The sequence below is a fragment of the Centrocercus urophasianus genome, unplaced genomic scaffold (assembly GCF_019232065.1).
Source record: "Centrocercus urophasianus isolate 14NV4802_14NV808 unplaced genomic scaffold, USGS_Curo_1.0 seq_22, whole genome shotgun sequence".
Taxonomy (NCBI): domain Eukaryota; kingdom Metazoa; phylum Chordata; class Aves; order Galliformes; family Phasianidae; genus Centrocercus; species Centrocercus urophasianus.
The window spans coordinates 14,605,951-14,632,082 of NW_024884778.1; the positions used below are offsets into that span (position 1 = coordinate 14,605,951).

The window sequence follows — 26,132 nt, forward strand, 5'->3', positions numbered from 1 at the left end:
AGTTACGTTTTCCCAGGAAGAGGATGTGGTTCTTCAAGCTTAAATCCACGACTTATGCGCCTTCAGAGAAGCGCTGAAAGACTTGAAGGATGAGGACCCTTTAGTTTGGGAAGGACCTCAGGAGCTGATTTTGTTCAAAGCACTGTGGCCAGCAGGGCCAACCACAATTGTCATTGCCTTGTCCAGGATGGTGATGTCACGGACAACAGAACTTTCATGAACATTATTCAGATATGATGACAAGGTACACATTTACTCTCCTGGGAACCCCAAATATAATTTAGTTACCCATCAGCTCAGCGCATCACTTCTGTCCTGTGACACATTCTCTCTACTCACTGAGTTACCTGCATTCGGAATATCATTCTGGAGAGGGTCATCCCGTTGTGTACAGGTAGTAGTGCTTCTGCTTGCTGCTTGCTCACTCTTGTCAACTGATTGTATAGAGCCAAGTAAACTGGAACAAAAAAAAGTACTCTAAGATCAGGCCGCATCTCTTTGATCCACAAGTTTTTGAAAGAATAATTGCAACACCATTATATTAAGAGGCTTACTAATTGTTACTGAACCTGTTAAATGAGCTTGTTACACATATCAATTAGTGCGACTACATGACTTCATTCTTGTTACTCAGCTTTTAAGTCGACTGTTCAACTGACTAGAATATCAGGTTAGACATAACAGCTAATAAATCATTTCACAAATTGAAAAGGCTGAAACCTGACCTCGTTAGGCATGACTTAGGACAAGTATGGTATTCTGGAAGAGTACAGTTCTGCATGGACTGAACAAGGAAATGAAAGATGAATATCTCTGAGTGTTTGATTGTGAAATTAAGAACAAATATTGTTCTCCACAATAAATAGGAGTACATCTATTAAGCCACTTCACATTCCATATTGTAGGTGAGATGGATGAATAACTAAAAGAAGTTTCTTGCTAATGCTAGATGTGCTGTCTCATGAGGTCATTTAGAAAGTTCGAACATCATGAAATTTCTTCAGATTTCTAGGAGTCTAATTAAAACTGTAAAGGTAAAACTGTTCTGCAGTAACAGACAACATAAGATGAAACACAGCTGAAGTGCCAGCACCTCTGAGGGTACTGTGGAGAACCCAATTCTGTGACTGTAGGTAACACACAGTGACACAGGGCAAATAGTTACCAATGGCAATCCCAGTTCCTTAATTTCATGGGTAAGGATTGAAAAGACAGCCTCCCAGGAACACCACAACCTGTCCCCTACGTAACTGATTTCATTTAGAGACACTCAAAAAACCGACCAACCTCGTAATTCATTATTACAGCCTGCACCCTGTAACTCCTGACAAATACCATAGAACCCTTCTGGGAGCCACTTCCAGCCATTAGGTTACCTTACTTGAAATCTGCGCCTTTTTTTTCAAACTTCTTATGCTCTCTGTTGTGACAGGGAACAATAATGTTCGCGTTCCACTTCAGGCTGTGGCAGTGTTGAAGGCCTGGTACAAAGCCACTACAAACACTCTTCTTTCTTGGCAGGACATCTGAGCTGTTCTGAGAGTCCAACGCTGACAGGGCTGGGATAGGCTAGGACAAGAAAACACGCTTTGTTCTGGGAAGCTTCTCTCCTCTTTCTTCTTGCCCTCTACCTCCATGCTTGTTTCTCATAAAGTAGACTACTGGTAGGTACTGCAAACTCACAAATGAGGCAAAAATTTTGTGACAGAAATATCTTCCTACAGGCTTCAGCAGGAAGTCTTGAAATATTTTTAACAGACCATTGTAGCCCAAGTTAAGTGAAGTCTGACAGTCAAGCAGAACATCACAAAGCACAAGCTACAAGTTATATAATAAATTAATACTATTAGCTGCATCAAATCTAGCAAAAAAAAAAAAAAAACAAACAACAAACCAAACCTTTGTATTAAAAGTACAGAAAACAAGCACAGTCCAAGGTGGATAAGTTTAATAGTTTGAGGAGCCAAATCAAAACAGAAGGCAGAGCACAAAGTAGCATTCATTTCAAAGTCTGACATTAAACTAAGGATAGGCATTTTGCTGCTATACATCCATTTAATGCAAGAACTGGTGTATAGAATATTATCTTCGAAAGGGCAGAGAGGGTGGGGAAAGGGTGTAGATGCCCAAGCTGCAGCTCTGCTTTTATTATTAGCATTTTCATAATTCCTGTATTTGTTTTCCTAGAGCATTTGTAGCCAACAGATTTCATTTCATTCCCTTTGATCTAAATCAGCTTTAAAAGCAAGCTGTGCTAGGGCCATTCACACGCAAGCACTGACTGTGCTTCAGCCAACGAAAGGACAGTTAGATGCAGGCCACCCACACGGCTTTTCATATTAATGAGCACAGATCCTTTTGTCTTCCAAAACTGAGGTGCCTGCATCCAATTTTTGCACCAACAGGCTGACAGGCAATGCTCAGAAAGCCTATAGAGCACTACAGCAACCGAGCACAAGGTTACACACTCGGCATGCAGCCAACAGAAGTCCCTCGACCCTCAGATTTCATTAGGGAACAGTACAATCCCTTTTAAAGCTGGGAAGCCAGCTGGCCAAAAATCATTCTTCCTTTCTCATCCCTTGCAACAGGCAACTTAACTGAAATCCTCCCCCATACTCCATTGTCTCTGACCACCAAAGCAAAGTAGTAGTAAGAATAATTTTTCTTTTTTTTAAAGACCTTCGTAAGTTTAAGCATCAACCTAACACATATTCTTACTTCAGAAAGTGTTCTGCTCCATTAGCTGTCATTATCTGCCTGCCATAAAGTACATGGCTGGTGTTGCTGTACAAAGGTAGGTGCCAAGATCAGCACCCACAGATAGCAGTTACCCTTTACCTGCAGAACTAGTCCTGGCTTCCTGAGTGAGAATTTCTGAGGCTCATCTTTCAGAAGTCCTTGCAGCTTCTGTAGCTGAGAACTGGCTCCTGGCCCACGTGTGCGCAACTCAGCTGCTGTGGAGCACCGGTGAACTTTCAGCTTGGTATCATCGAATGCATTGTGCACAAAATGAGTAGCAGCTGCACACGGTCAAAATACATTGAAGAGAGAGGAAAAAAAAAGACACAGGATGTTTGTAGATGGGAAAGATAGATAGATTTTTGACTTAGAAAAGGGGTGCTTAAAAGCCTGCTATTGCAGTGAACATCATTTTTCACAAGGAATCAAAGAACAAATCATATTGGTGCTAGAATAATGGCTGGTGCCTCACAGCAAAGACAATCCGTAGTCCTGTAGATTCTGTGAACGAATTAGTTAATCCTGTCTACTTCCAGAAGCATTTTTCTGTATGAAGCAATGGAGAAGAACTGCACTACTCATGTGTTTTACAATTTACAGGGTAATGTGGCAGCAGAAAAGTTGTAAAAGACAAAGAATTTCAGTAACCATGAGACATCTATTATTTTCTACCATTGAACATGCCACTGAGTCTTACTGGGTTCTGAGCAAAGAGAAACACACAGCAAACTTGTCAAGTTATTGTATCATAATTAAATGCAGCCTTTTCTTTCACTGTTAATGGGAGAACATGTGGACACTGACCAGCTCACCAGGGCACGCATTACGGGCTGCTGTAACAACAGCACAGGCATTTAACCAGCTCATTTTGGGGCCCCTCTGAATTCAGCTGCTGGTATTACTTGCAGACTGTGATATAGCTCTTTCTCTGACCTCAGTAGCAACAACAGCTGATTGATCATTACCGACCCATATGAAGAAAGAACAGGCAGCCACCAGGACTAGCTTTACAGAAGAGTATACCAAGAAGGCTCTATAGCTTCCTGTCATACTGCAGGCAAAGAAACTAAAGCTAAGAAGTTAAGGAAGTGGAGGGGTTAGACTGGAGTATGGTCAACGTCTTTCTTACATCCTCTAATGCTTCATATGCTCAAGTGTGAACAGTTTTGCTGTACATTAATGTCCTTGATAAGCCTCTTTACATTTACATTCCCTTCCCTTGATGGCAGAACTGAGCAAGCTTCAGGACCTGTATATCAGAGCATCAAGTTAAAAGCTTTATTAGTAGCTAATTAACACCACCTTACCTGACAGTGAGGCTGTTGTCAGGGGGGGTTCAGGTGGCTTCTTGTAGAGCTCGAAGTCAACATGCCGTTTGTCCCAGCTCCATCTGCCCCGTGGCAGCACCGGCTTCATGTTAGCATACAGAGCATTCTCCTGCCATTTCTAAAATAAATGTGAACCCCTTTAAGAAACCTGCTGTTCCTTTTGCTGCTCCTTTTTCAGCTTGCCCAGTTCTTAATCATGTACTGCTTAGCTGCCTTCCTCTCCGCTGCCTTCAACAAAAGGCAACAGAAATGATACTGCAGTAACTTGCTTCTGTTACTCTGAGTAGTTAATCTTCTCTCCCTTCTAGAGAAAGTTCATTCTCCAACATGATGGACTAGAACAAAGCACCTTGTTTGCACTACTTCACTTCAGTTATACTCTAACCTTTCTGAGAAACTACTTTAATTTGTAGAGGAAAAAAATTAAATAAAATCTGCGAATTAACTGAACACGTACACATGCTTGAAAGAGAGTTTTTGCAAGGTAACCCCCTGAGCACTCAGCCTGTTCCACTCTATGCTGTGACTGCGTTCAGTAAATTTTGCAAAACTTATTTTTATTGCACAAAAAAAAAAAACCCCAATAATTTGTTCTGTTCCCTTTATTTCCTTACCTTGCCAATTCTAAAAACATACAAATCATCTAATAGTAGACCTCATAGCAGACCACATGTGCTTAGGTGACAATGCTGAAGACTATTCAAAATGGGGAAAGAGTAAGCTAGTCCAGCTGACAGCAAGTAAAAAGGCAGAAAACAAGAAGTAAAGAATAAACAGAAGAACGGGAGGACACAGAGCAGCAAGAAACCCATAGAGAAACTGATTAGAAAACTTCTAATAAAACTGGAACTACAAGGCACAAATAAAAGATGGAGGGAAAATAACTAGTGAGGGAATTTGGATAGATAAAGGAAGGCTACAATTAACTTGGCAGCTCACGAAGAACAGCCTGAAATCCATCCACCATGCAATGCAACATTAGTGGTTTTTTTGTTTTTGTTTTTATTCTATACCCTCACTTTTACATGTAAAACAAAACACAATGCACTCCACTGGTAATACTGGCCAACAGGTTTTCTGTATGCATCGAGAGCACAGTTTGCATATCCAAACAAAGCACAGCCTGGGAGAGCTGGGCTCTGATATACACCGATTGCAAATTCAGATGTATCCCCAGATGGCTTGCCTGGGCTGTACTCCACAAGACAGAATTCCACATGCTAAAGCAGTCATCCTCTTTTAAGTCTCCTAAAATGCTTCTGTTCCCTTGGCTCATTTAAGTACTCTGTTACCTCTTGTAACTCCTCCACACGTGCCTCATCAGGCATCTGAGGGTGCAGGTTGCTTTCAATGCTGCTCTTAAACCCAGAAAATACAAATCCATCTGGCGACAGCCACATACTCCTGGATTGTGCAAAGGACTCCTTACAGGCAGTAACCACATCAACTGGGTCAAACATGGCTGAAAGATACTCGTGACAGTAAGTGAACCTTGTTTTTGGCTCCTACAAAAATAAATAAATCAGTAAATGGTAATGTGAAGTTCCCTTTGCTGGGAGAGGAAAACAATCAAAAGTGCAGAAGCAGGAACATTTCTTAAGGCTTGAAGTAATCGTAGATAAGAATTATATAGAGAAAAGAACTGTCATTAAGCAATCAAAACACTGCTTTTGAATTTCACATTACATTATGATCCAAGGATGGAAGACAAATCTTTAATATTATTTACTTTTGATTATAAAAAGGTAACTTTAGGTTATATTGTGTTCATGGGTATATTATCAACACTTTTCACAGAGCTCATCTCCTCCAGTGGATAGGAAAACATTTGTTATTTAGATTGAAGCCAGCAATTCTGAGAACAGCAGATAAATGAGATTCTTCAAGTATGCTCACAAATGCCTTCTTCAGATCACTTTATACCACATCAGCATTGCAATCCCTCAAATTTCACTGCTTACAGATGTGTGGAACTCAGAATTGTGACCTCTAGGATACAAAAGTCCACTGTCAAACTCAGAGCCCAAATCATGAAGAGGAGACAACTTGGCTACAATGCACAACAATAAGAATTTTACACACCAAGGATTCCCTTCCAATCCTATGTACTAATGTGTAACTAATGTGCTAATATGGAAGTCATCCTGTGGGCCTATTGAATTAATTTCTTCTCTTTGTTAGCCCTACGCACAGCAATCCAAGGTCTTCCATTTTTGTGCCTCAGCTCACCTTTGCCATTTCCTGGCGAAGATGCTCCTTTGCAAGTTCTGCAGAATTCAGGCTCTGAGAGCTATAATTGTAAACAGATTTGCCATCAGCAGGAGAAATTCTGAAAGCTTCAAACTTCAGCTTCTTCATCTTTCCTTTAAGCTGGCACACAGCATCAATGTTAGCCTGCTAGGAGAGATTCTGTGTGAATTCCATCTGAATTGGAAATCTAGAGTGCTACAAAAATATTTCAAACTGTAAACTGTATATTGTAAACATTATACTGATACTGTAAACATTAAAAAGCTTTCAGAAGATGCTCAAGTAGAAAGAAGTATTTACATACAAAGAGCACAACAGTTCTTCATTAATAAGACTCTCCACAAGAGGACTGTATTTTTTGTACAGCTTAGCCCCTCATTTTGTCCCAGCAAATGACACAGAGATAGAGGCAGTGCACTGGAGGCAGGGACTCAGCAGAGAATGGCTTCTGCTTATAGACAAATCAGTGTTCTGGAGAGCTGATGCCAGTCTTCATCAAATGAAATAAGATTAGTTTTTTCATTTGCATCATGCCATTAAAACCCCAGCAATTGCAGTTGCATACATGAGCAACGATATTAATTATGACTCCTCAAATTTCTCTGCTGACACAGTGTAGTTAAACCCTCACATCTTTTACTTTACTTGCCAACACTATCGAACTTTGCTTATGGAAATTAAGGCTTTGAATTCAGACTGCCACAATAGGTAACTGCAGCAAAAGAGCAACACTGCATTTTGGATATCACTTCCTTTTAATGTTTAAAGCTCCCTAACACACTCAAGTTTTTCAACTCAAAAGATATATTTATTTTAATCAAACCTGTTATTTAAAAATAATTATTTTTCTTTTTTTAATCTACAAGGGACTTCAGTCCTTCTATTGTCCTCTTGATTCAAAGCATTTATAAAATAAGAGCTGTTTGAAGCATGTATACTCAGAAGACTGCAAACTTCAAACGAACAAAAAAAATGACCCCACACTTCATCTATACAGAAAGTTTAGACCAAAGACTGCTGCTGCTTGCATCCTCTTGTGTTGTTACAAACAACTACCAGGAACTTTATATGTTAAGTTAATATGATGTTACTTAAGATTGTTTTCTCTTCTAGCCTCATCAAACACCTCTCTAGCAGCAAACTACAATTGGAAATACTTAGAAATTCAACGTTGTTCAATAATTCCAAGGCAGTACCCCTACACAGGAACGCAGCTTTTAACATCAAGGACAACTTCCTTGTGTTAAAACCAGTCCAAACTACCCTTCACAAACCATGCGACGGTGAGAGTCCTCAGCTAAGAAACGTACTCAAAAAACACTTCAGACTCCCCAGAAACACGTGTGATATCTCTGCTCGAATGTCTACCTGAACAGAAAGGTTTTCAATTCTAATGTTTGCCCCGAGACAACAGAAGGGGCAGATGGCAGCCTGGAACAAACCAGAAGAGTAATAAAATTATTCCAGGTTTTTGTTTTTTGGTTTTTTTTGTTTTGTTTTGTTTTTTACTTAAAAGATCTGTTTTCAACTGCTGATTTGATTTGGCTAACCATTCTGGCTGTCTAAACAAGTACTTTGCAGGGCAAGAGAAAGCAGCACAAATTTTACCTGGGCTTTGTTGGCCTGGCCCCACAAAGCACTGTGTAACTGGTTGATGTGGGGGTGCTATGAAGAAGAACAAAAATAGGAACCAACCCCAAGAAGAAATTGGCAAATCCTTTAAATAATCCATCAGTTTTCTTTCCACTCATACAGCACCTCCTCTATTTGCTTGCAAGCAAATTTGCTTTTTCCCCCTTAAAAAACAGTTGCCTCTGCAAAATAAAACCACCCTACACTTTAGTAATGTTTGTACAACACTTACAAACACATTAGGCTTAAAAACTTTTCTAAGGTTTCAGAAGAAGGGGGTGTTAATCAAGATATGAAGTGACACAGCTATTAGGCTTGCCTCTTTCACATAACAAACAACTCACCTTAATATGGTTTCTCTCAAAAGACTTTTTGTCTGCTACTTCCTTCTTCCACTGCACGTATTTTTCATTGTAGTCATCTAATGAAGAACATCCTGTCTTTTTCTCTCTGCTAACATCTCCTGGTGGTGCATAGTCAGAGGAAAATGAGAGTAAAGGAGGTTTCTGAGTGAAGAGATCCTCATCAGTTAATGGAGCTCCATACTCTCGACTCAATGCTGTGATCATTTCTGCCGAGGGCAGCAGCTCCCCCTGAATAACATCCCTCAACCTCTTACTGTGACAGAGGTAACTGAGCCTACAAGCAGATACCAACAGTTTATTAGTTTACAAAAACTTTATGGCAATCAGAGCATCACCACTAAAATTACTGGGGAAAGAACTACACAACTTTAACTATCTATTTATTAACAAGTTCAGGTCAGCTCAGATGTGTGAGTATTTGGCAGTGATACAGAAGGATAGCAGTTCATTACAACTATTAGAAATAGCCTAGGAATGTCATTGGCACTAGAATTAGATATAAGATTAGTTACTAGCTAATGAATTCCTATTCCCTGGCTGGTGGGCCAATAAAGGAAACTTCCTTCATGCACGTTGGTTCCAGTGCATGACTCATATTTTTGCCAAATTTCACTAAAATCACCTCTGCTTCACTCTTATTTTACTTGTGTTGATCAACTTTTATCCTACGAGCTACTTGTGACAAATAAAGACATGCACAGAATATTTTTCATGATTTTATAAGTTATATTGATAATTTATGCACATGCAGCTTTATCCACTTCTTTTTTGATCCCCCTCAGAAGTTGTCAAGATGCTTTAAGACTAACAGCTGCTGCACGCAGACGAAGTGAGCTAACTGACAGACCCAGCAATAAATCACATAAAAGAACTTTAAAGAAAAAGCTATGGAAAGGAAACAGTGTCTCCCCAACTCATAAAGAACCCTTCCTTATTACAGTTACCTCAGGAAAACCGTTCATGAAATTTCCCACTTAGTTCAAGTGACTTTCTGATTCTAACAAGTCCTTCTCCTTTACTCGCTTCTAAATCATCACTCCAAGAGAACAGAGCAGAGAAATAAATCCTTCCTAGCTGATGCTTCTGGCACCCAAATTCTCTTTCTTCTATTTGTATTACATTCAGGCATGTTCCAACATACTACCCTACTGATACAGTTCTCTTCTTTAAAATAAAAATTTATGAATTTCTGCCCACAGAAGTGAGCTCACCAATATCCAGTTACCATTACATCAGTAGTTAGTAAAACATGCTTGCCTGTAAGTCATCTGAAACCTGAACCACTCATCACGCCCACAGATTGCTTTCATCGTGGAAAAGATGAAGGAATATTACTTTTGATATCAAATATTCACTCTTCCATCATAATATTTCTTTATTTCTTGACTACAGATTTAGAAGAGTCATACCTGGACAAGGCTTGGAAACATGCCCAAGGAACTGCTCCTCTGACATAAAGCAGAGGCTGTTTTGCTATACTGAAGAGGGGCTTACAGAGGTGGAAGTGATAAAAGATTGCTTCCAGGTCTGCATACAGGCGCTGACTGAAAGACAGCTGTGAATCATACAGTATTTCCAGTTGTCCATCTTCACGTCTGTAAGCTCTGTAACAGAGCGTGCCAACGACAAGGTTAGAACCATCAGCCCAGATCTCAGGTTTCCTCAGTTCTGCCATACAATTACTATCTCTCATTAAACCAACTGCCTTTTGTCCTTTAAATGGAATGTCTTATTCCACAGCCTTCACTTCACATGAACTGTTCTGAAAAAGTGATTATGGACAAAGAAAGAAAACATCAAAACCTTCATGTCATGAATGAGTTGAACAGATTTTCTTTTTAAACCACATTGCAGTCATCTCAAAAGCAGCTCACCTCAGTTTCATCTGTGTGCTTAATGGCCCTACTCAAGAGCTCTCTCTAAATATTTCTGCTAATATACAAAAATTCATACTGCAGCAGTAAAACAAAGCTTCAATCGAAGCTATGGGTTACCTCTAACAAGAGATGACTTCTCATGTAACAAATAGTTTCAGCAAGCACAATGAAGCAACTTGCACAAAAAAAAAAAAAAAACAAACAAAAAAATAGCTTGAATAACATTATAGCAGTGAAAAAAAGAAAGATTATTTTTTAAACATGAAATTTGAGGGAAACTTTAGTTTTGCATTTGTCATACTTTCCTCCTAAGTATGAAGGAAAAATACAGGTTGGGCTCCAGCTTTCTCACAGCTTTTAGATCCCACTGGGTATTAGCTAACAATGACTCACATGACAGATCACATGCCAGTGTGTCCCATGGCCAAATTCAACTGGGAGCACATCTGTATGGCCCACTGAAAATTAGGACAGATATTTGGCCAACAGAAATAGCACGGGGCTACACATCAGTGTATGTGATGTCAAGTAAGCTAAGACAACCTGTGCTTTGGAAGTCAGGTATGTTTTCTGCACATCATTTCAGTTTCTTTAAACTATACTGCCTTTACTGTGCTGATGTATCCTCAAGATGTGAAGTAGTATAGTCTCATTTTAAGAGTTTTAAAAGCTTTTTTCCAATCAATCATTCTCTTTGCCCTCTCTCCCACTTATATAAAGTAGCAGAATTCACTTTGTGAAACTACAACTTTCAGCTGCCAATGGAAATAATTAATTAAAAATGTCACTCTTACCTTTCAAAGTGCCTATCCCAGAGTCTCTTGATGGCTTTGTCTTTTAATCCCTCCAAGACAAAGAGATGAAAAGCTCCATCCAGTAGGTGAAAGCCAGTAACAATATCTAACTCAGGAGCCTTCTCTAGTGTGCTTTTCAGTTTTAATGTATCAAGAGCCATTCTGATTACGTGTGGAGGATAACAGTCCAGCTGAAGGGCTTTAGCATTGATTTCTGTAATCTCTTCCACCAAATCACGTAATAAAGATGAATTACTGTAGTCAAAAATGTAGATTATACAACTGTATGGGCAATCTGCCACTTGAGCATCATCACTTTCTGCATGCATTCTCAATGGCACTGCTATTTCCACTCTCACTTTCAAAAGTGAGTCTGATTGTAGATAATGTCCCATAGGTAACAGAATCTGTGGATGCTTCTTCCTTATCTTCTTACTTTTATCCTCTTTATTGAAAGCAGATGTATTTGGAGTTGAACAGCTACGAATGGGCGCACTAATAGCCATGTACTTTTTACCCAACAATAGATCAGTTAGACTTACTTTAGCTACCCCATGTGGATGCCACATTTCATTCTCTGTAGAAGAATTACATATTGTGGATTTGCAAGCGAGGGGCCTCACCTCTCCCAGATTTTCATCAGCTTGAGCCTCCCCAAATAAATATGGCTTTTTTCTGTTGTCTTCAATCCTTCTATCCCGATCATGAACTTCAATCTCCAAAGGTGGACCTCTAAGATACCTTTCTAACTCCCCAGGTTTCATTGTTCCTGTTAAAAATACATTAACATCCTTAAAGTAGACATGAGTTCCATGGATTCGTCCATGAGTCTGATGAGCTGGAAAATTGTGAAATTTGTATTTGCAATAGGTAGGAACACACAATCTCTATTAAACAAAAAGAGAGAGAGAGAAACAGATAATTGAAGGGTTAATTTCTTCCCTCTTATTTTTCATGTTACAGAACAATTGGCCTTTATTGTAGAAGGCAAAATGGGGATGTACTTTATGGTACAAACTATGTCTTTCAAGGCAACAAGAAGGCCATTCTACATGCCTGGATCCTGTGTTTCAGGAAGTTACTGTTCCCTTCATTTGTCTGTCCACAGATTTCCTGATTTTCCATACATATTTTAAAAAATAATCACACCTTTTCTTTCTAGATTATTAAAGAAGCATGCAGGGGACTGCAAAGACTCCTTGATATATACATATTTTTATCTTCGTGTATCTGTAGGATTCAAGGCCTATAGGTAGTTATAAAGTTCAACAATTATCCAAAGATACCATAGGGAATGGACAGTATCAGCTCCATTAGTTAGTGGAGCTACTTAGCTACTGAGCTAGACATTTGGGGCTAAATAGCAAGATCCATTCTGCAATACTTGTGATTCTCCTGTGCAATGTTCATCAGCATTAAGGCAACCAGCACAAAGAGGAAGCTGGCTGTCAAGGACTATCCTGACAATTCCTGGCTCTCAACAACGCATGATTTCACCACATTTAGCAAAGGAAACAAAATAAAAACTTCTGTGATCACTCTGAAGACTGCACTGGAAACTGTAGTGCAATATTTTCCCTGTTACTTTTCATAACTGGTATATCAATTTGCCTAGTCTGCCACAACAGGCCTGCAATGTGAAACTCAAAGATACACAGTTCCTGACATTAATATTGAACTATTTTTATAAAAGCAACAACAATCTAGAACTATAATTTTCACTTTTTTTAAAGAATAAAAAAAAAAAAAAAAGTGAATGCTTTACAAGTTCAATACTACTTTCAACACAGAAGCTGTTCTGAATGAGCCAATCAGGTACTGACTTGTCAGCAAATGGTTTCAAACAATACAGCACAATGACTGAACTAAATCAAGTTCCACTGCTCAAAAATAAAAATATGCTGATTACATGTAAATTATTGCCCTTGGAAAATGCAAGGACTGCAATTTTGTTGTCAGTGCCTACAATACAGAGGCACTACTCTGGAGACACCTCTCTCAGGAAATGCTAGCCAAACAGCGACAAGAAAACTTCTCTTTAAAACCATGCCCGTATTGTAAGCAACATTACTTCACTGTAACAAAGAGAATTCCTTCAGAAAGCAGGAGTGGGATGCATTACCTGTAGCTCTTCTATTGGTACAGGTGTGTTTGGGAGGCTGGTAGCTGAATAAATCTTTATAACCAGTGGATTCAATTCATGCCTTTGTCTTTCAGACAGAAGAGGTGTTTCTACAGTGAAAGACACATAAGCATCTGAAAGAATAGGACTGTTTTCTTCCAGTCGACTGATCACTGAGTTTTCTCCTTTTAAAAACAAGATGAAATATTATTACAGAAGTTATCTCATCAAGGCATCAGTATTTGATTAAATTTAAAACCTCCACTGAATTTGTACTGAAATAAAATGAATAATAATTGCTTCATATATTATTTACCTTTTGCAGTGGGGAAGAAAATAGTATCTAGAACAATGCCAGAAGTCTCATTTGGGCTAAGAGCTAAAAGCGTACTGAAGTTTTCTGTCACTTTGAAGATGCAAATATACCATTCACATAAATATTAAAACAGTTTAGAGGCTTTTCATCACAATTGAAGTCTCTGTTAAAGGTACAGAAGCATATTTAAATGTTTCTGGATGTTAAATTTTGCTGTATGTACTCAGCAGCTGAGTTTCATCCTCTATGACATCTTGGCAATTCTGTCTATGAGCACAGAAAGATTTAAGTCACTACACACAAAAACAGGACAACGTGATGTTAATCTAGTTACAGTCAGAAAGCCTCAGAACTAATCCACTTTCTTCTGACCGACATCCTATTTCCAACACATTCTCAACAGATTAAAAAAAAAAAACAACCAAAACTTGGAACTAAACAGCTCGTTTTCCACCAGGCAGACCCACCAGCACAGCTGCTTCAGACACACACAGTACATCTAACATCCTGCTCCCTCCCTGCCTCTTCCTTACAGAATAATACCTGAGAGGAGAGGCAGGAGATCCAACTGCAGCAAAGCAATGTTTGCCCTAGTAGTACCCATGTCCTTTTTAGCACCAGGATCCTTTCTACCTGCTGATGGAAGGCAGGGTTAGACCAAGGAAGGAGGAAACGATTTAAAGTTTGCTATAGGCAGAACGCAGTGAGTTACGTGTCCTTACAAAAAGATGTCAATTCTTCTTTCTAAAACCAACTTAGGCTAGTATTTCAATATGCTCAGAACTCCTCTGCACAGTTCACTGTATTTTAGTATATGAAATCCCAAAAAAAAAAAAAAAAAATTACAGCAGTAGGCATTAAAAGTTAATGGAATTACCAAGATTAAAGTTATATTTGCCATCTTACTATTCTTCCTTTTCACATATGTATTATGATGCATATGTGACAATTTTTATCAGCACGTAATTTATTGTTTCCAGAAACCTCCATCTTTTAACTTTGTGCCCACAAAACAGAAGCCATTCCTCTAAATCCCAAGGATGTCACCAAGACAAGCTAATCAATATCCACAGTTTACTCAGATGGTGAGTGATTATTCCCTACATTCCTTTCACCCACATTCAATCTTCACATAATCAATACCAGCAGAACTAGCCACAGCCTCCACTTACGTAACTCCTATCTTCACTCTGCCCAACCGCAAAATAGTTGTCAAGGAAGGACTTGGTTGACAATATTGATGCATTCACTCAATTTGAATGAACTACAACTGAATGTTAACATTCATGCTCAGTGATGCTTGTTGATAAGCAAATGTTCTTTTTATAAAGTGTATTGGGATAATGTGAGCAGGAACCCTAGGACACCAGGCTATTTTTTCAGTCAGACAAGCATGACATTCAACATGGGTGACTTAACATATATGGTAGTGTTCATTGTTGCTGTGGTTATCATCTTTCATAGAACCTTAGTTAATCATAAGCTACAGATGAGAGAGCAAAATATTTGTCAGTAGAGATGTGTTTCTTCATTTAATAGCATGAAGAAGCACTAGAAATAAATATGGACTATAAACCACAGATGAAAACCTGGCCTCTAGTGGCAACTGCAGCACAAGCAATGTGGAATAGCAAGCTTGGTAGTCTCACAGTTGTAACAGTTGTTTCAGCTACAACATTAATTTTTAAATGTTTTCCAAAATTTATTATTGCATACTCATAGCCCTTGCAAATATCCATCATTTCACCACTGGAACACTTGAAGTGGTGGAAAAGGGCCATCAGCATCCCTGCTTTGTTCTACTGGCTAAGAAAACAAGAGAGTATAACTTGCTTCTTGAAGAAACACAGAAAACAAAGACTAAAATGCAGGTCTGGTAACACACACTTCTCTAATCTTGAATTCTTTTTAAAAAATAATACACAAACAGAACCCCTTATCTTTTAAGATCTAGCTTTCATAAGCCCTATGCCATAATTCCATCCAGAATTTACCATTCGAGGTAGCTGTCTTGTCTGTTTGACACATCAGAATTCCCACATTGTTGGCTGTTTTCCCAGTTTCTTCTGAAGTTGTATTATGCAAAGGAGCAGCAACTGCTTTCTGTTTCAGAAGTTGGGCCTTACCCTCAAAGCTGTTTCTAGCAAATATTACACAAACAAGCAATCAAAATTAAAACAGAATTACATGTGGTTTTAAAAGTAAATTAGAAGTTACATATATATCCACTAAAATAAAAGTGATAAGGATGCTTCATTTGCATCAATAAAAGAAAATCACAGCAAAGGCCCTGGAAACCATCACAATACACAGCAACCCCCAGATGTTAGGAGATGGTGAAGGAAATCATACTGTGGATTTTGTGGAGATAGCATGGAATTTTTTGGTGGATTTGCTGGAAATCTCCCCACTGCACATTGCAAATGCATAGAAGATATTGGATCATGATGATTGTACTTCCTTATGAATACTTTTGACATGAAGTGAGTGACAAGGGAAAATGAGTCTTTAGAAAAGACTCTTCTCCAGGCATTTAAAATATCAGCAAAACTTTGCCAATGATAAAACAGGTGAAATGTAACTTTCTAAATCTCAGATGTGTTTTTAGAGTAAGCACAGCTTCCTTGTCAGATAACTCCCTAGCCCTCCACAAGGAATGATCATAACAATAATATTATTCATTTGAACAATGAGATAGAAAGAAATATCATTCTTAATACAGATAGAATGAAAATGCTTAGGTGCTTGGAAGAGCAATAGTGACATAGTAAAGTTCTCCATTATGAACAAAACTTGAGAAACACTTTATTTTTTAAAACTGCTATAGCTTCTCAGGTCTTGAATCTTCAATTTCAGAAAGTTGTACATTGATTGTTAGAAATTTACCACTAAAATTCTTAAGGTAGTTGTTAGACAACAATGTTTTTGGTCCTGTCCTATGATCAGCAGGCACGACTGCAAGAAGTGTTATGGCAACAGTCAGCCATCTCCAAAAGCAGAGTATAATTACAACAAGCTTAAAAGAAACATAGATACTAAAAAATATGCATCTTCAACTGTATTATTAGGACGTGAACACTTTCCCATGGAAGTGTAGCATGCTTACCTTACTGTAAGGAAGTCATCTGCCTCTGAAGGATGTAGTACATTATAACTTGAAGTTTCTAGTCCTCTCTGATCAGTTTCTTCTGTGAAAGTAAAACAAATTCTAAATTTGTCTACTTTTGACGAGTCTCATAAGACCAAGAAAGTGCATCTGCAAAGCACACAAATGCAAGCTGATGTGTAACCCAGAACCACAATCTGTTTAACTTTCATCTTTGTGCCAAGGCTGAGTTTGAATAAGCTTAAAATATATAAAATAATTTGAGGCATTTTGACAGATCATGCAAGAACAAATATATGATAAGTCGAGCTTTATTTCCTAGAAAATCAAGTCCCACAGTAATTATCACTCAAAACAAAACTAGAAATTAAAAAGTAATTAAAATGAAGTATCCAAATAATATTTTGTTACCAGCAAATATCCTAACTGTACATTAGTAGGTACCGATAACATTATCTTAATGCACATCCATAAGAAATCATGCATTATTTTTCCTTATTCCAACAAATTATTCCAATAGCTATTCTAGCAAACCAGGGAGAAAGAAAAAAAAGTGACATGCCCAGTGTGCAGATCTCTTACACAATATATAGAAGTGCTCTGATACTTGATCAGTGCTTTATATATGCCACAAGTATGGTATATTATAACTAACTGGCTTCAGATGTCATTTAATTACAGAAAAACAATTTACAGTCACAGACCTACGTGTTAATTACTCAACATTTAGCCTCACAATGTATCAGTCCTTAATTACAGGATATATCTCCTACTCACAGAAAGATCAGAGCAAATCAACATGGTATGAATGACAAGAAAAGTCTGCACTTAACTAGCTGAATAAGTGTCACACAATAAAGAATAAAATTTGCCACTATCACCAAGCAACGATGGATCAATGGAATATTAGGTTTTGACCTAGCTGTATAAACAGGACACTGAGAAATTATTACTACTCACCTGTTTCACAGAGACAGTAATCGCACACCCAATAACACACATGATTTTTTAAGGTCAATGAAAAAAAACATTAGGAGACCTTCACAACATTACTTTCTTTCTTAATGCAGACCAGGTGAGCACTGAGGGCAAACACTGGCATTTTTCCATTCATCTGAACTGGAAGCTATGTTCCCATCCTTTACCTCCTAGTGTACTGACCATCACACCTCATTTGGTCCATCAGTCCTCTCTCGACCTGTCACCAGATGGCACTACCACCAAAATGCAGATGCACTCTGCCGCCTCATTACACCGGCAATTTGCTCCTATTTCGATGACGCATGGCATGAATTGTTAGAAAAACGAAAAACAATTTTATAGACAAATCATATGAAACTGGTGACTCAGTGTTCCCCACAAGGACAGATGTAGTGTTGCAACAGATACTAAAGGTAGGAGGAAGCCTTGAATCCCTGGTACATCACTGCACTTCCCTTTAGAGAATTCTATCTAAATACTTGGCAAGTCCCAAGATTTCATCTGTAAATCTAACAAAAATTGTAGGTGTAGCAAAGGGAGAGAAAGTAGTTTTATTGTTTAATGGTGAAAACAAATAGCTAAGTTAAAAAGTACTTTGATACCACACACTTTTGGAGTTGACAGCAAAGCACTCTGCACAGTTCAACAGTGCCCAAGTGCAAAGAAATCCCAGGGGCAGCCCTCCAGTCAATGGACTCAGTAAGGCTCCGATACAGACAAGACCAGCAGTTTTTAAGATGGGGCTACAAACAACACTGCCACTAGATGGAGAAGTTTTCCCCTTCTTGGCTTAATGAGTGCTGCCACAGCTGAACACTACACCACATTTTTTAACCTCCTGCAGCTCTGCAGCAATTTCTCAGCTGGCACAAGGCAACACCATAAACTCCATAAAATCAGGATCTCGTCAATGTCAGGAATAAGATTTCATACTTCACCCTGCACCAGCAGTTCAAAGGAAACAAAATATCCTGTACTGGACTACAGATAGCTACCAACGACTGAGAAACAGTAAGAATGCAGAAATTTGTCCAGGCCAAAGTTCTAGACATTAATACAATCACCTCCAAACCTGAAGCAGCAGCACAACTAAAACACTATTTTCTAGCATTCCTTAAAAACCTTCCATGAGCCAGCTAGAATTGAGGTACAAAAGAGATCTACATCAAAGCTATAAGAAAATTGCTCCAACTGTAATATCTTCAGCCTTCCTGCAGCACCTTGTTCCCTCAGTCCATGTCCCTGCTTGCTCATTACTCAAGTTGCCAGTTATGCTTTTTTTCTCCCATTCAGCCCACAAGCCAGTTCTAGTTGTCATATTATACCTTTGACTGGAAGGGCTGAAGACTTTTTCTGTGCCTTGGATTTCTTTGCTTCTCTAATTTTTGTACAGCTGGGTGCTGGCTGATTCCCTTCAAACAATTTTCTCTGCAGCAGTACTGTGTGTTTTACTCCACCTACCAGGAGAAGGAAATAAATAAATAAAAACACTGATTTTTCTGCTTGTTCTGTTTGGGCCACTCAAGTTTTGAGCAATTATTTTCCCATGGCACATGGGAATGAAAAGCACCAGAATTACCTACAAGCCTGCTGAAGAATCTAGCATTAAATGGTCTCCTCAACAATGCACACTTTAGGAAAACATTGGGGCAGGTGAGGCTTGTGAGAGCTCAAAGAATACTGGGCTTACCCACGAAGCAAACAGCCCTGACAGTGAAGTGAGTAGGACCTCTCCACACAGACACCTGCAACAGTGCAGTTTCAGGAAGGAAAGCTTTTAATCCCCCTGTTGCTAAGCTTTACAGCAGCTGTTCAGAAGAGAAAGAACTACTGACAAATTTCCATTCCTCAACAACAGCTACTGAGACGCCCAGTCTATCTTACAAACACAAACAGATGCAAAGCTCAGTTATTCACAAAGCCCACTGTGTCTGAGCAAATACTTACTAGTATTAGTTCAATCAAAAAGAAACCCAAGCCATACTAATTGGCATTTGAGATTGTGTAGCATCATCCAATAACTATCCATTAATACATAGAGAGAAAACAGTTACAGTATTCTACTGATAAAATTAACTTTACTATTCAAATGTGCTTAATTTAACAGTAGTTCCATACCTGCTGAATGAAGGATACCCTATTTCCTGTGCACTTCATCTCATGGTTGCCTCTCTGGTATGTATTTTTTCCATACATGTCCGTAAGAGCTCTAACAAGGTCTCTGTCCTCTAATTAAATTAATTCAACTAGTGAATCAACTAGTAAAAATTAGCAGAGTTGCACAACAGAAAGATGTTTTTGACACCTCTGACCTTCAACTCAGCATAGCCAGAACTTAGCCGTAGACTGAAGTTACAAAGTTGCGGGAAGTAACAAGAGGAAGAGATGACACAAAGATGCACAGCATAAAAACACAGCTGTACAAGTTCCACATCTTCTCAGGACAAAAAGAAAAACAAAGTGAGCATATTCAATACTACTATTAGCACCCAATAGCCTAAAATAGCTCCTCAATTCACACAGGTTCAGATGACAGTCCCAGTTACATTTCTCTACCTTAAGAATTTTCAGAAACTAAAGCCTTCAGAGTACAAACAAGCTAGAATTATTTTAATGGCAATGACAGGCAAGTATCAGATAATCTCATCAGTAACTTAGTAACAGATATAGTCACGATACATTCAAGATACATTTGATAACACATCTGTTTGCATTAGACTTACCAACTGACTCTGCATCTCTTTCTGTTGAGGACGCATCTGGTTTACTTAGCCTTGCTTCTGAGAAAACCTTGTCCTTGGTGTCCCAAAGTTTTAAGGTTATTTTATGATCTCTTAATTTTATTAGAAATTCATTAGTGACATTGACATTTGTATGATGGTTCCACGAGATCCACATCTGGTCATTTTCAAGCCATGGCACAATAGTCTATTAAAACAAAGATGAACTCCAATAAAGGCTTTCATCAGAATAGAAGTGGTTAAATTCACATGCTGACCACCATCACTACTACTCTCAAAGCGTGCCTTTCTTATGTCCAAATCGTGCTACATCTTACATGAACCCCCTTGTTGTGTCAGCACACTTTGTGGATTCAGACAAGCCATTCTTATCAAGCCAATGTCTGACATGAAGACCAGCAGTTAAGCCATTGTTCAGCAAGACACTGAGCACCAACATCATAATGGAACACTACAAAAGCTAAAACAGACACTTTAAAAAAAACAGGTATTAACAAAGGAAAACCAGGAGCACTACTCTACACAGCATTTCCTATGTCTCTTTCATAAGTCATTCATATTTCAGCAACACTAGCTACATAGTTAACATAACTGTACTATGAATGGTGAACCAATGTGTGCATCTAACAACCTGTACATTATACTGATTGTTCACATCCTATTCTTGTGGTATAGACAGGCTACAGACTAAGCTCATTTACACTGTAGCCTACCCACACGATTGTTTGGCTTGTTACATAAGTATGCTTACATGCTACGTACTTAAAAGTCAGGTACAGTTGGCAAGGGAAAGATGTGACCATGTTACCTATCATACCTTCAGTACTAGGAATGGTACAGAATTCCTAGGTTGTTCTCTTTGTTGATCAATGAGAGGCAAGGGAGAAGAAAGACTGTCAAAAGTACAAGAGATTTTGAACAGCAAATACTTCTATTTTTATTTAATTGTTTCACTCTTTCCTACAGGGTATTACTGGACTTGTTCCAGAAAGTTGTTCTACAAAACTGTGCCTTCGCATTAAAAGGTCTGTGAATAAAAAAAAAATCTGGGCTTATTTTAAGTCTTCTCTTCTTATGTAACTTGAGGCATAATTATAGCTCTACATGAATTAACAGACTAATACTAAAAGAAACTGCATGTAATAGTGAATGAACAGAACCACCAGTTCTGAATTCTTCCTACTTGCAGGATTTTCACCAAAAAGTGAAAATATGGTAAAAGACAGCTATAATTTTGTTACTTAGTATTAACGAGAACAATGCAACAAGCTTTCAAATGAATAATTGGTCACTGTGACTTAGGTAAACAGAATTAACTCGAGTCACATAAGCTATCTTTACTAGGATTGTCCAGATACAGGCTGAGAACGATACACAGTACTTTAAAAGCAACAGTCTCCCACTTCTTTCAGATTATTTCTAAAAAGTCAGTGCTAAAATCAATTCTCAACAAACTAAGGTGAATTCAGAACAACACATCCAACATTTAGATTGATGGATTTGAACACAGAGCGTTTACCCAGATGTGTCTAAGCAAGACATCTGCAACATTCTTCAAGTATCTTAAAAAAAAAAAAAAAAAAAAAAAAAAAAAAAAACACAACCATCTTCCTCTCAAAGATCAGAAGCATAATTCTCATTTTTTCCCCCATCTTTTAATGGAATGTGCGCTTGCTTTCAAATTACTACCTTTGAAGTACAAACATACAATTCCAATAATCTACACAAATGTAATTTTATAATTAATGTTATAAAATTATACAAACACTCTAAAAGACAACAACCTCTGATTACAAACCTAAGAGGTTCCTGGTGATGTAGATTGGGAGCATACATTTCTAATCCTCAATACTTATTTCCAAATCTGTGTGTGCAAGTAGGGGCTAAGCAGTTGTTGGAACATACAACTAGAACAATTCGCTCTGGAAAACATCCTCCTGCACTCCATGCATGATGTGGGATTACCCAGTCTTACCATATCCCTTACCTCGGAATCAGACTCTGCAAATAGCTTTGCAACCATCCCAAACACCATCAAATCCATTTTTCTAGGCACAAGATCATCTGGTAAAAGGAAGTACTCAATGTGATAGCAACGCTTCGTTCTTAGTTCATCAGTTGGAGCTCCCTTTCCTTGCATATTAGGAGGACTGGTTGTCATCTGCTTTTGCTCTGGAGAATATGAGAAAAAAATATGAGAATCATCCGAAAGTGTCAAGTGTGATCAAACACGATAGTTTCATGGGAAACACTCTGCATTGATTAAATGGCAACAGGAGTTAAAAAGTGACAACAGAAAAATGATGACCACAGCTGCAGAACACGAAACACTTATCCCAGAGCTCAACCAACCATGCAGCCCTTGTTCGGGTTTAACTGCCGTAAGGGCCCACAAAATGCCAGGAACTGCTCCTTCCACCCACTCTTCCTGAAGCATGACCCCATGCCTGCAGCTCCCAAAGCACACGCGTCCTGCCACCCAGACAACAGGCATAAAGCAGAGCTGCCCAGAGGAAAAACCCAAAACCTCCATGCTGCAGGAGATCCATGCCTCATCTGAAAAGCTGCTCCCTTCAGCTAACATGACACTCCTACCCTTAACTACCTAAACTGAGCACGTGTCAAAAACGTCTTTATTTTCACCATTAGACAGTGACTGATAAATAACAGCTAACACTTGAGTAACAGGCTGCTGAGGGGCTGCTGGGAGACATTTTCAGGCACCGGTTGCAATGATCCCAGATCACACAGTCTCCTTAACAACCTACCCAGAAAATTCCAAATCAGCTAGCACCTTTTCTAACACTACCTCCTTAAACCACTGAAGACGAGTTTATAGAGCAATAAATAAAGGGTTCACTGGGCCAAGTACTTACTGGCGGCCAAGGCAGGGATAGCGAGCGATAAGGTGAGCACGCACGGCACGCGGCGGGTGCCGCTGGGCTGCCTCGCGCCTCCCGCAGGGCTGCTGCCCCGCTCCGAGCTCGCGCAGCTGCTCCCAGCACCCAGCTCCGCCAACTCCTCCTGTGCACCGCCCTCCTCCATCTCCTCCTCACCCGCTAACTTCTCTAATCCTTACGCTCCTGCTCCGCCGTTGCGCGGCTACGCGGCCGGTTCACAGCGGGCAGCCCGCAGCCCTCGCCCCCTCGTCCTGCCGGCACCGGCCCGCGAGCCGCCCCCCGCTGAGGGCGGAGGAGGACGGGCGGCGCGCTTCGGCCGTCGCCTCGTTACCGCGGCTTGGGTCCGAGCGGCGCTTCGTCGCCAGGAGCCGCCCCGCCTCGCCTGCCGAACGGCCGGGCCTGCTTTGCAGAGCTCCGCTCCGCTCCACCGCGCTCAGCCCAGGGCGATCGCTGCTGTTTGCAGCGCGATGTGTGAGAGCAGCCGCTGGCGTTAGCAGATCACTAAGACCCGTGTTCGCTTCCTGCTAATGTGAGGAGCGTAACCATCGCACGGGCTCTGAAATACGGACAAACCTGAGAGATACGATTAGAGATGTATTTAACCCCGTTTTACTGTCGCAGGAAAAGCAGGGCGAGCTCTGAAGCAGGAACCCAGCAGGCGAGGTTTGGCGCTGGGCTGCTCTCAGCTCGCCCCCAGCACAGCACAGCCAACCAACCCCCAGGTGTTGCTCAGAGCAGCAAAACCACCACGGGTCAGCTCAACAGTTACAAACCAACTCCAAACTGGACACCTGGGCTTCCTCCACAAACCACAACGCCCCGTTTTTGAGATGGGCTGCTCAATGTTTAAGGTCATTTGGCAGTATTTCATACAAACAAGGCAAAAGAAAAAAAAAACGGGAAGCAATTCAACTCACAGATCCCTGTTCTGTGTTTTTCCACACAACCACATCCCACACCTGATTGTTGAGCTGATGTCTGAGAAGCAGCAGCAGGACAGAAACTAAAATGCTAAGGCAATAAAACATAATTGTAATGGAACACCTTCCTAACAGACAAGATCTTCAATGTTTTGGGGAGCATTCCATGGGAAAGAAAGAGTGCATGGATTACTGTACACCATTCCTGTACCTGCCACTGCCTCCATACACAGGTTTTTGCAGATCTCTTTCAGACAGATCCAACAACAGCACCTGATTTTTTCATACAGAATTGAAAATAACAAAAGACACACCCACAAAAAAGAACTATACTGCAATGGAAAGCACATCAACAATAGTGGCATAGCAAAGTCCTAAGAAGCAACAAGCAAAGATAAGTCCAAATGCAACAGCCAGAGAAACAAAGAAAAGAATCTGCTTACCTTTAGAAGGCCACAGGTAGGTAGGAATATCAAGTGAGATACTTCTTGCCTCTTGCCTCCACTGCCAACCCTTAAATGAGGAAGGGGTGGATCTTGGCTCACCTCTCCTATCACTCAGGTGCATTGCATTGTATGCACCTGAGCTCCCCTGGATCAGCCCTGCCTTCCCATCAGGGGCTCCATCACTGTTTCATGCTGTGACTTCGCTTTTCTGCTACAGGATCCAACTCTTAAAATAAGTTTGGTCCTCCTTTCACACCTATTCTAGATCAAAGCCCAAATCCTAGACACCAGCCTCCCATTCCAGTCCTCAGAGCTGTTTTGCAGCCGTTTTAGGAGGAAAATACTTTTCTGAAGTAATTTAGATACATACTCTGAACAGGACTCACAACTTCGTGGCAGAGGCTCAGATCACGTCTCTGTTACCTGCAGCCTCCATGAGAACTGCAGACCGACTCACTAGCTGCAGGAGCACAAAGCCAGCAGTGCTTCAGCACCATGAGCCATGCTCTGGTCTCAGTCATGCTATAGGAAATCATTGTGATTTTCCCCCTCCATTTACTCTGAAATAAAATAGAACCATCTCATGAATACCACCGAATAAAAGTTGAAAGCAGCAGACTTCTTTTTCTTTAATTAATGTAGAAGATCCTTAAAACTGCTCCAGATGCTGAATAGCTAAGAAATGTCAAACAACACATCTGGTTGTTCAGAGAGCTGCAGCTGTTTCCTCTGTAGACTACGTAATGTTGTTTCTTCCTCCAAGTGAGTTACAGCAAGAGAATGACCAGAATGTAATTAGCAATGGTATTATCTCAGGACAAAAAACAAACTGCAGTCAGGTACCTAAGATCTTTCATCAACCTCAGTGGTTTCCAATGAGCTCCACACAAGAGTCTTCAAACTTCCGTTCTTCTCCATTTGTTGTATATACAGTTTTCTTATGTCCAGAAGCTCACTGAGGTTCCCTAAATTAGTGACACTCCTTCCTGTTTCCACGTAGCTGAACATACAGAACACCTTATTACACAGGTTAGAATTACTCACACTTGTATTAAATGAAAAAAATCTGCAAGCAGGAACAGACTTACATGACAGATAGGGACATTCCATTATGTTTCCCTCCTTTCTCTTACTGTGTTGTGCACACAGGGCTGTTCCAAATACACTGCAAAACAAAAGAGATGACAACGCCTAAGATTTTAGGAATTAGAAGAAATTGAAAGAACATGCCAAGAACAACATCACATCACTAATATTATTTTAGCTCATCTCTGAAGTTCCTTGTAAAAACAACTGTTTCATAAGCACCAAACAATTAAAAAATGATCTATAGCATCACAGTATGACTTTGTTAGAATAGGTCAGAAAAAGCACTAAATTTTCACTTTTCTTCTTGTCAGGAGGAACTCTGGACAACAGAAAATACAATAATGAAGAGATTTTTGCTGCAAGATGAGTGCCTTTCATGGCCAAACAGTTCTGGCTGTGTGCAGCACGACTCAATGACAGCCCACACAAGTGCTGGGCTTACTGATACCCTGGGGCATGAGACACAAAAGCAAACCAAGCTGATCCTTGGCCCCACCGCATATATAAACTGTGAAATGAAGCA

At 39.8% G+C, this 26,132-nt stretch overlaps 1 protein-coding gene across 7 annotated transcripts in view; it reads right to left on the bottom strand.

The window, feature by feature from the left end:
- The window catches only part of CFAP92 (cilia and flagella associated protein 92 (putative)), a 29,702-nt gene extending 5,032 nt beyond the window's left edge, over positions 1-24,670 (bottom strand). The window contains exons 1-17 of one of the 7 annotated variants that reach the window (XM_042823231.1): positions 24,518-24,670; positions 22,242-22,426; positions 20,237-20,441; positions 18,839-18,970; positions 16,533-16,614; positions 15,421-15,566; positions 13,970-14,062; positions 13,111-13,295; positions 10,989-11,875; positions 9,727-9,921; positions 8,297-8,591; positions 6,300-6,467; positions 5,363-5,575; positions 4,050-4,188; positions 2,842-3,023; positions 1,382-1,569; positions 348-457 (exon numbers count right to left, since the gene is read on the bottom strand). In XM_042823231.1, coding sequence (XP_042679165.1) covers positions 348-457; positions 1,382-1,569; positions 2,842-3,023; positions 4,050-4,188; positions 5,363-5,575; positions 6,300-6,467; positions 8,297-8,591; positions 9,727-9,921; positions 10,989-11,875; positions 13,111-13,295; positions 13,970-14,062; positions 15,421-15,566; positions 16,533-16,614; positions 18,839-18,970; positions 20,237-20,441; positions 22,242-22,426; positions 24,518-24,641 — 3,529 coding nt within the window. In that variant the 5' untranslated portion in view covers positions 24,642-24,670. Of the gene's footprint in view, positions 1-17; positions 458-1,376; positions 1,570-2,841; positions 3,024-4,049; positions 4,189-5,362; positions 5,576-6,299; positions 6,468-8,296; positions 8,592-9,726; positions 9,922-10,988; positions 11,876-13,110; positions 13,296-13,969; positions 14,063-15,420; positions 15,567-16,532; positions 16,615-18,838; positions 18,971-20,236; positions 20,442-22,241; positions 22,427-23,727; positions 23,781-24,071; positions 24,106-24,517 lie in introns of those variants that run through there. The other 6 variants (XM_042823230.1, XM_042823229.1, XM_042823227.1 and 3 more) reach the window with 6 other exon arrangements.
- Positions 24,671-26,132: the final 1,462 nt, after the last annotated feature.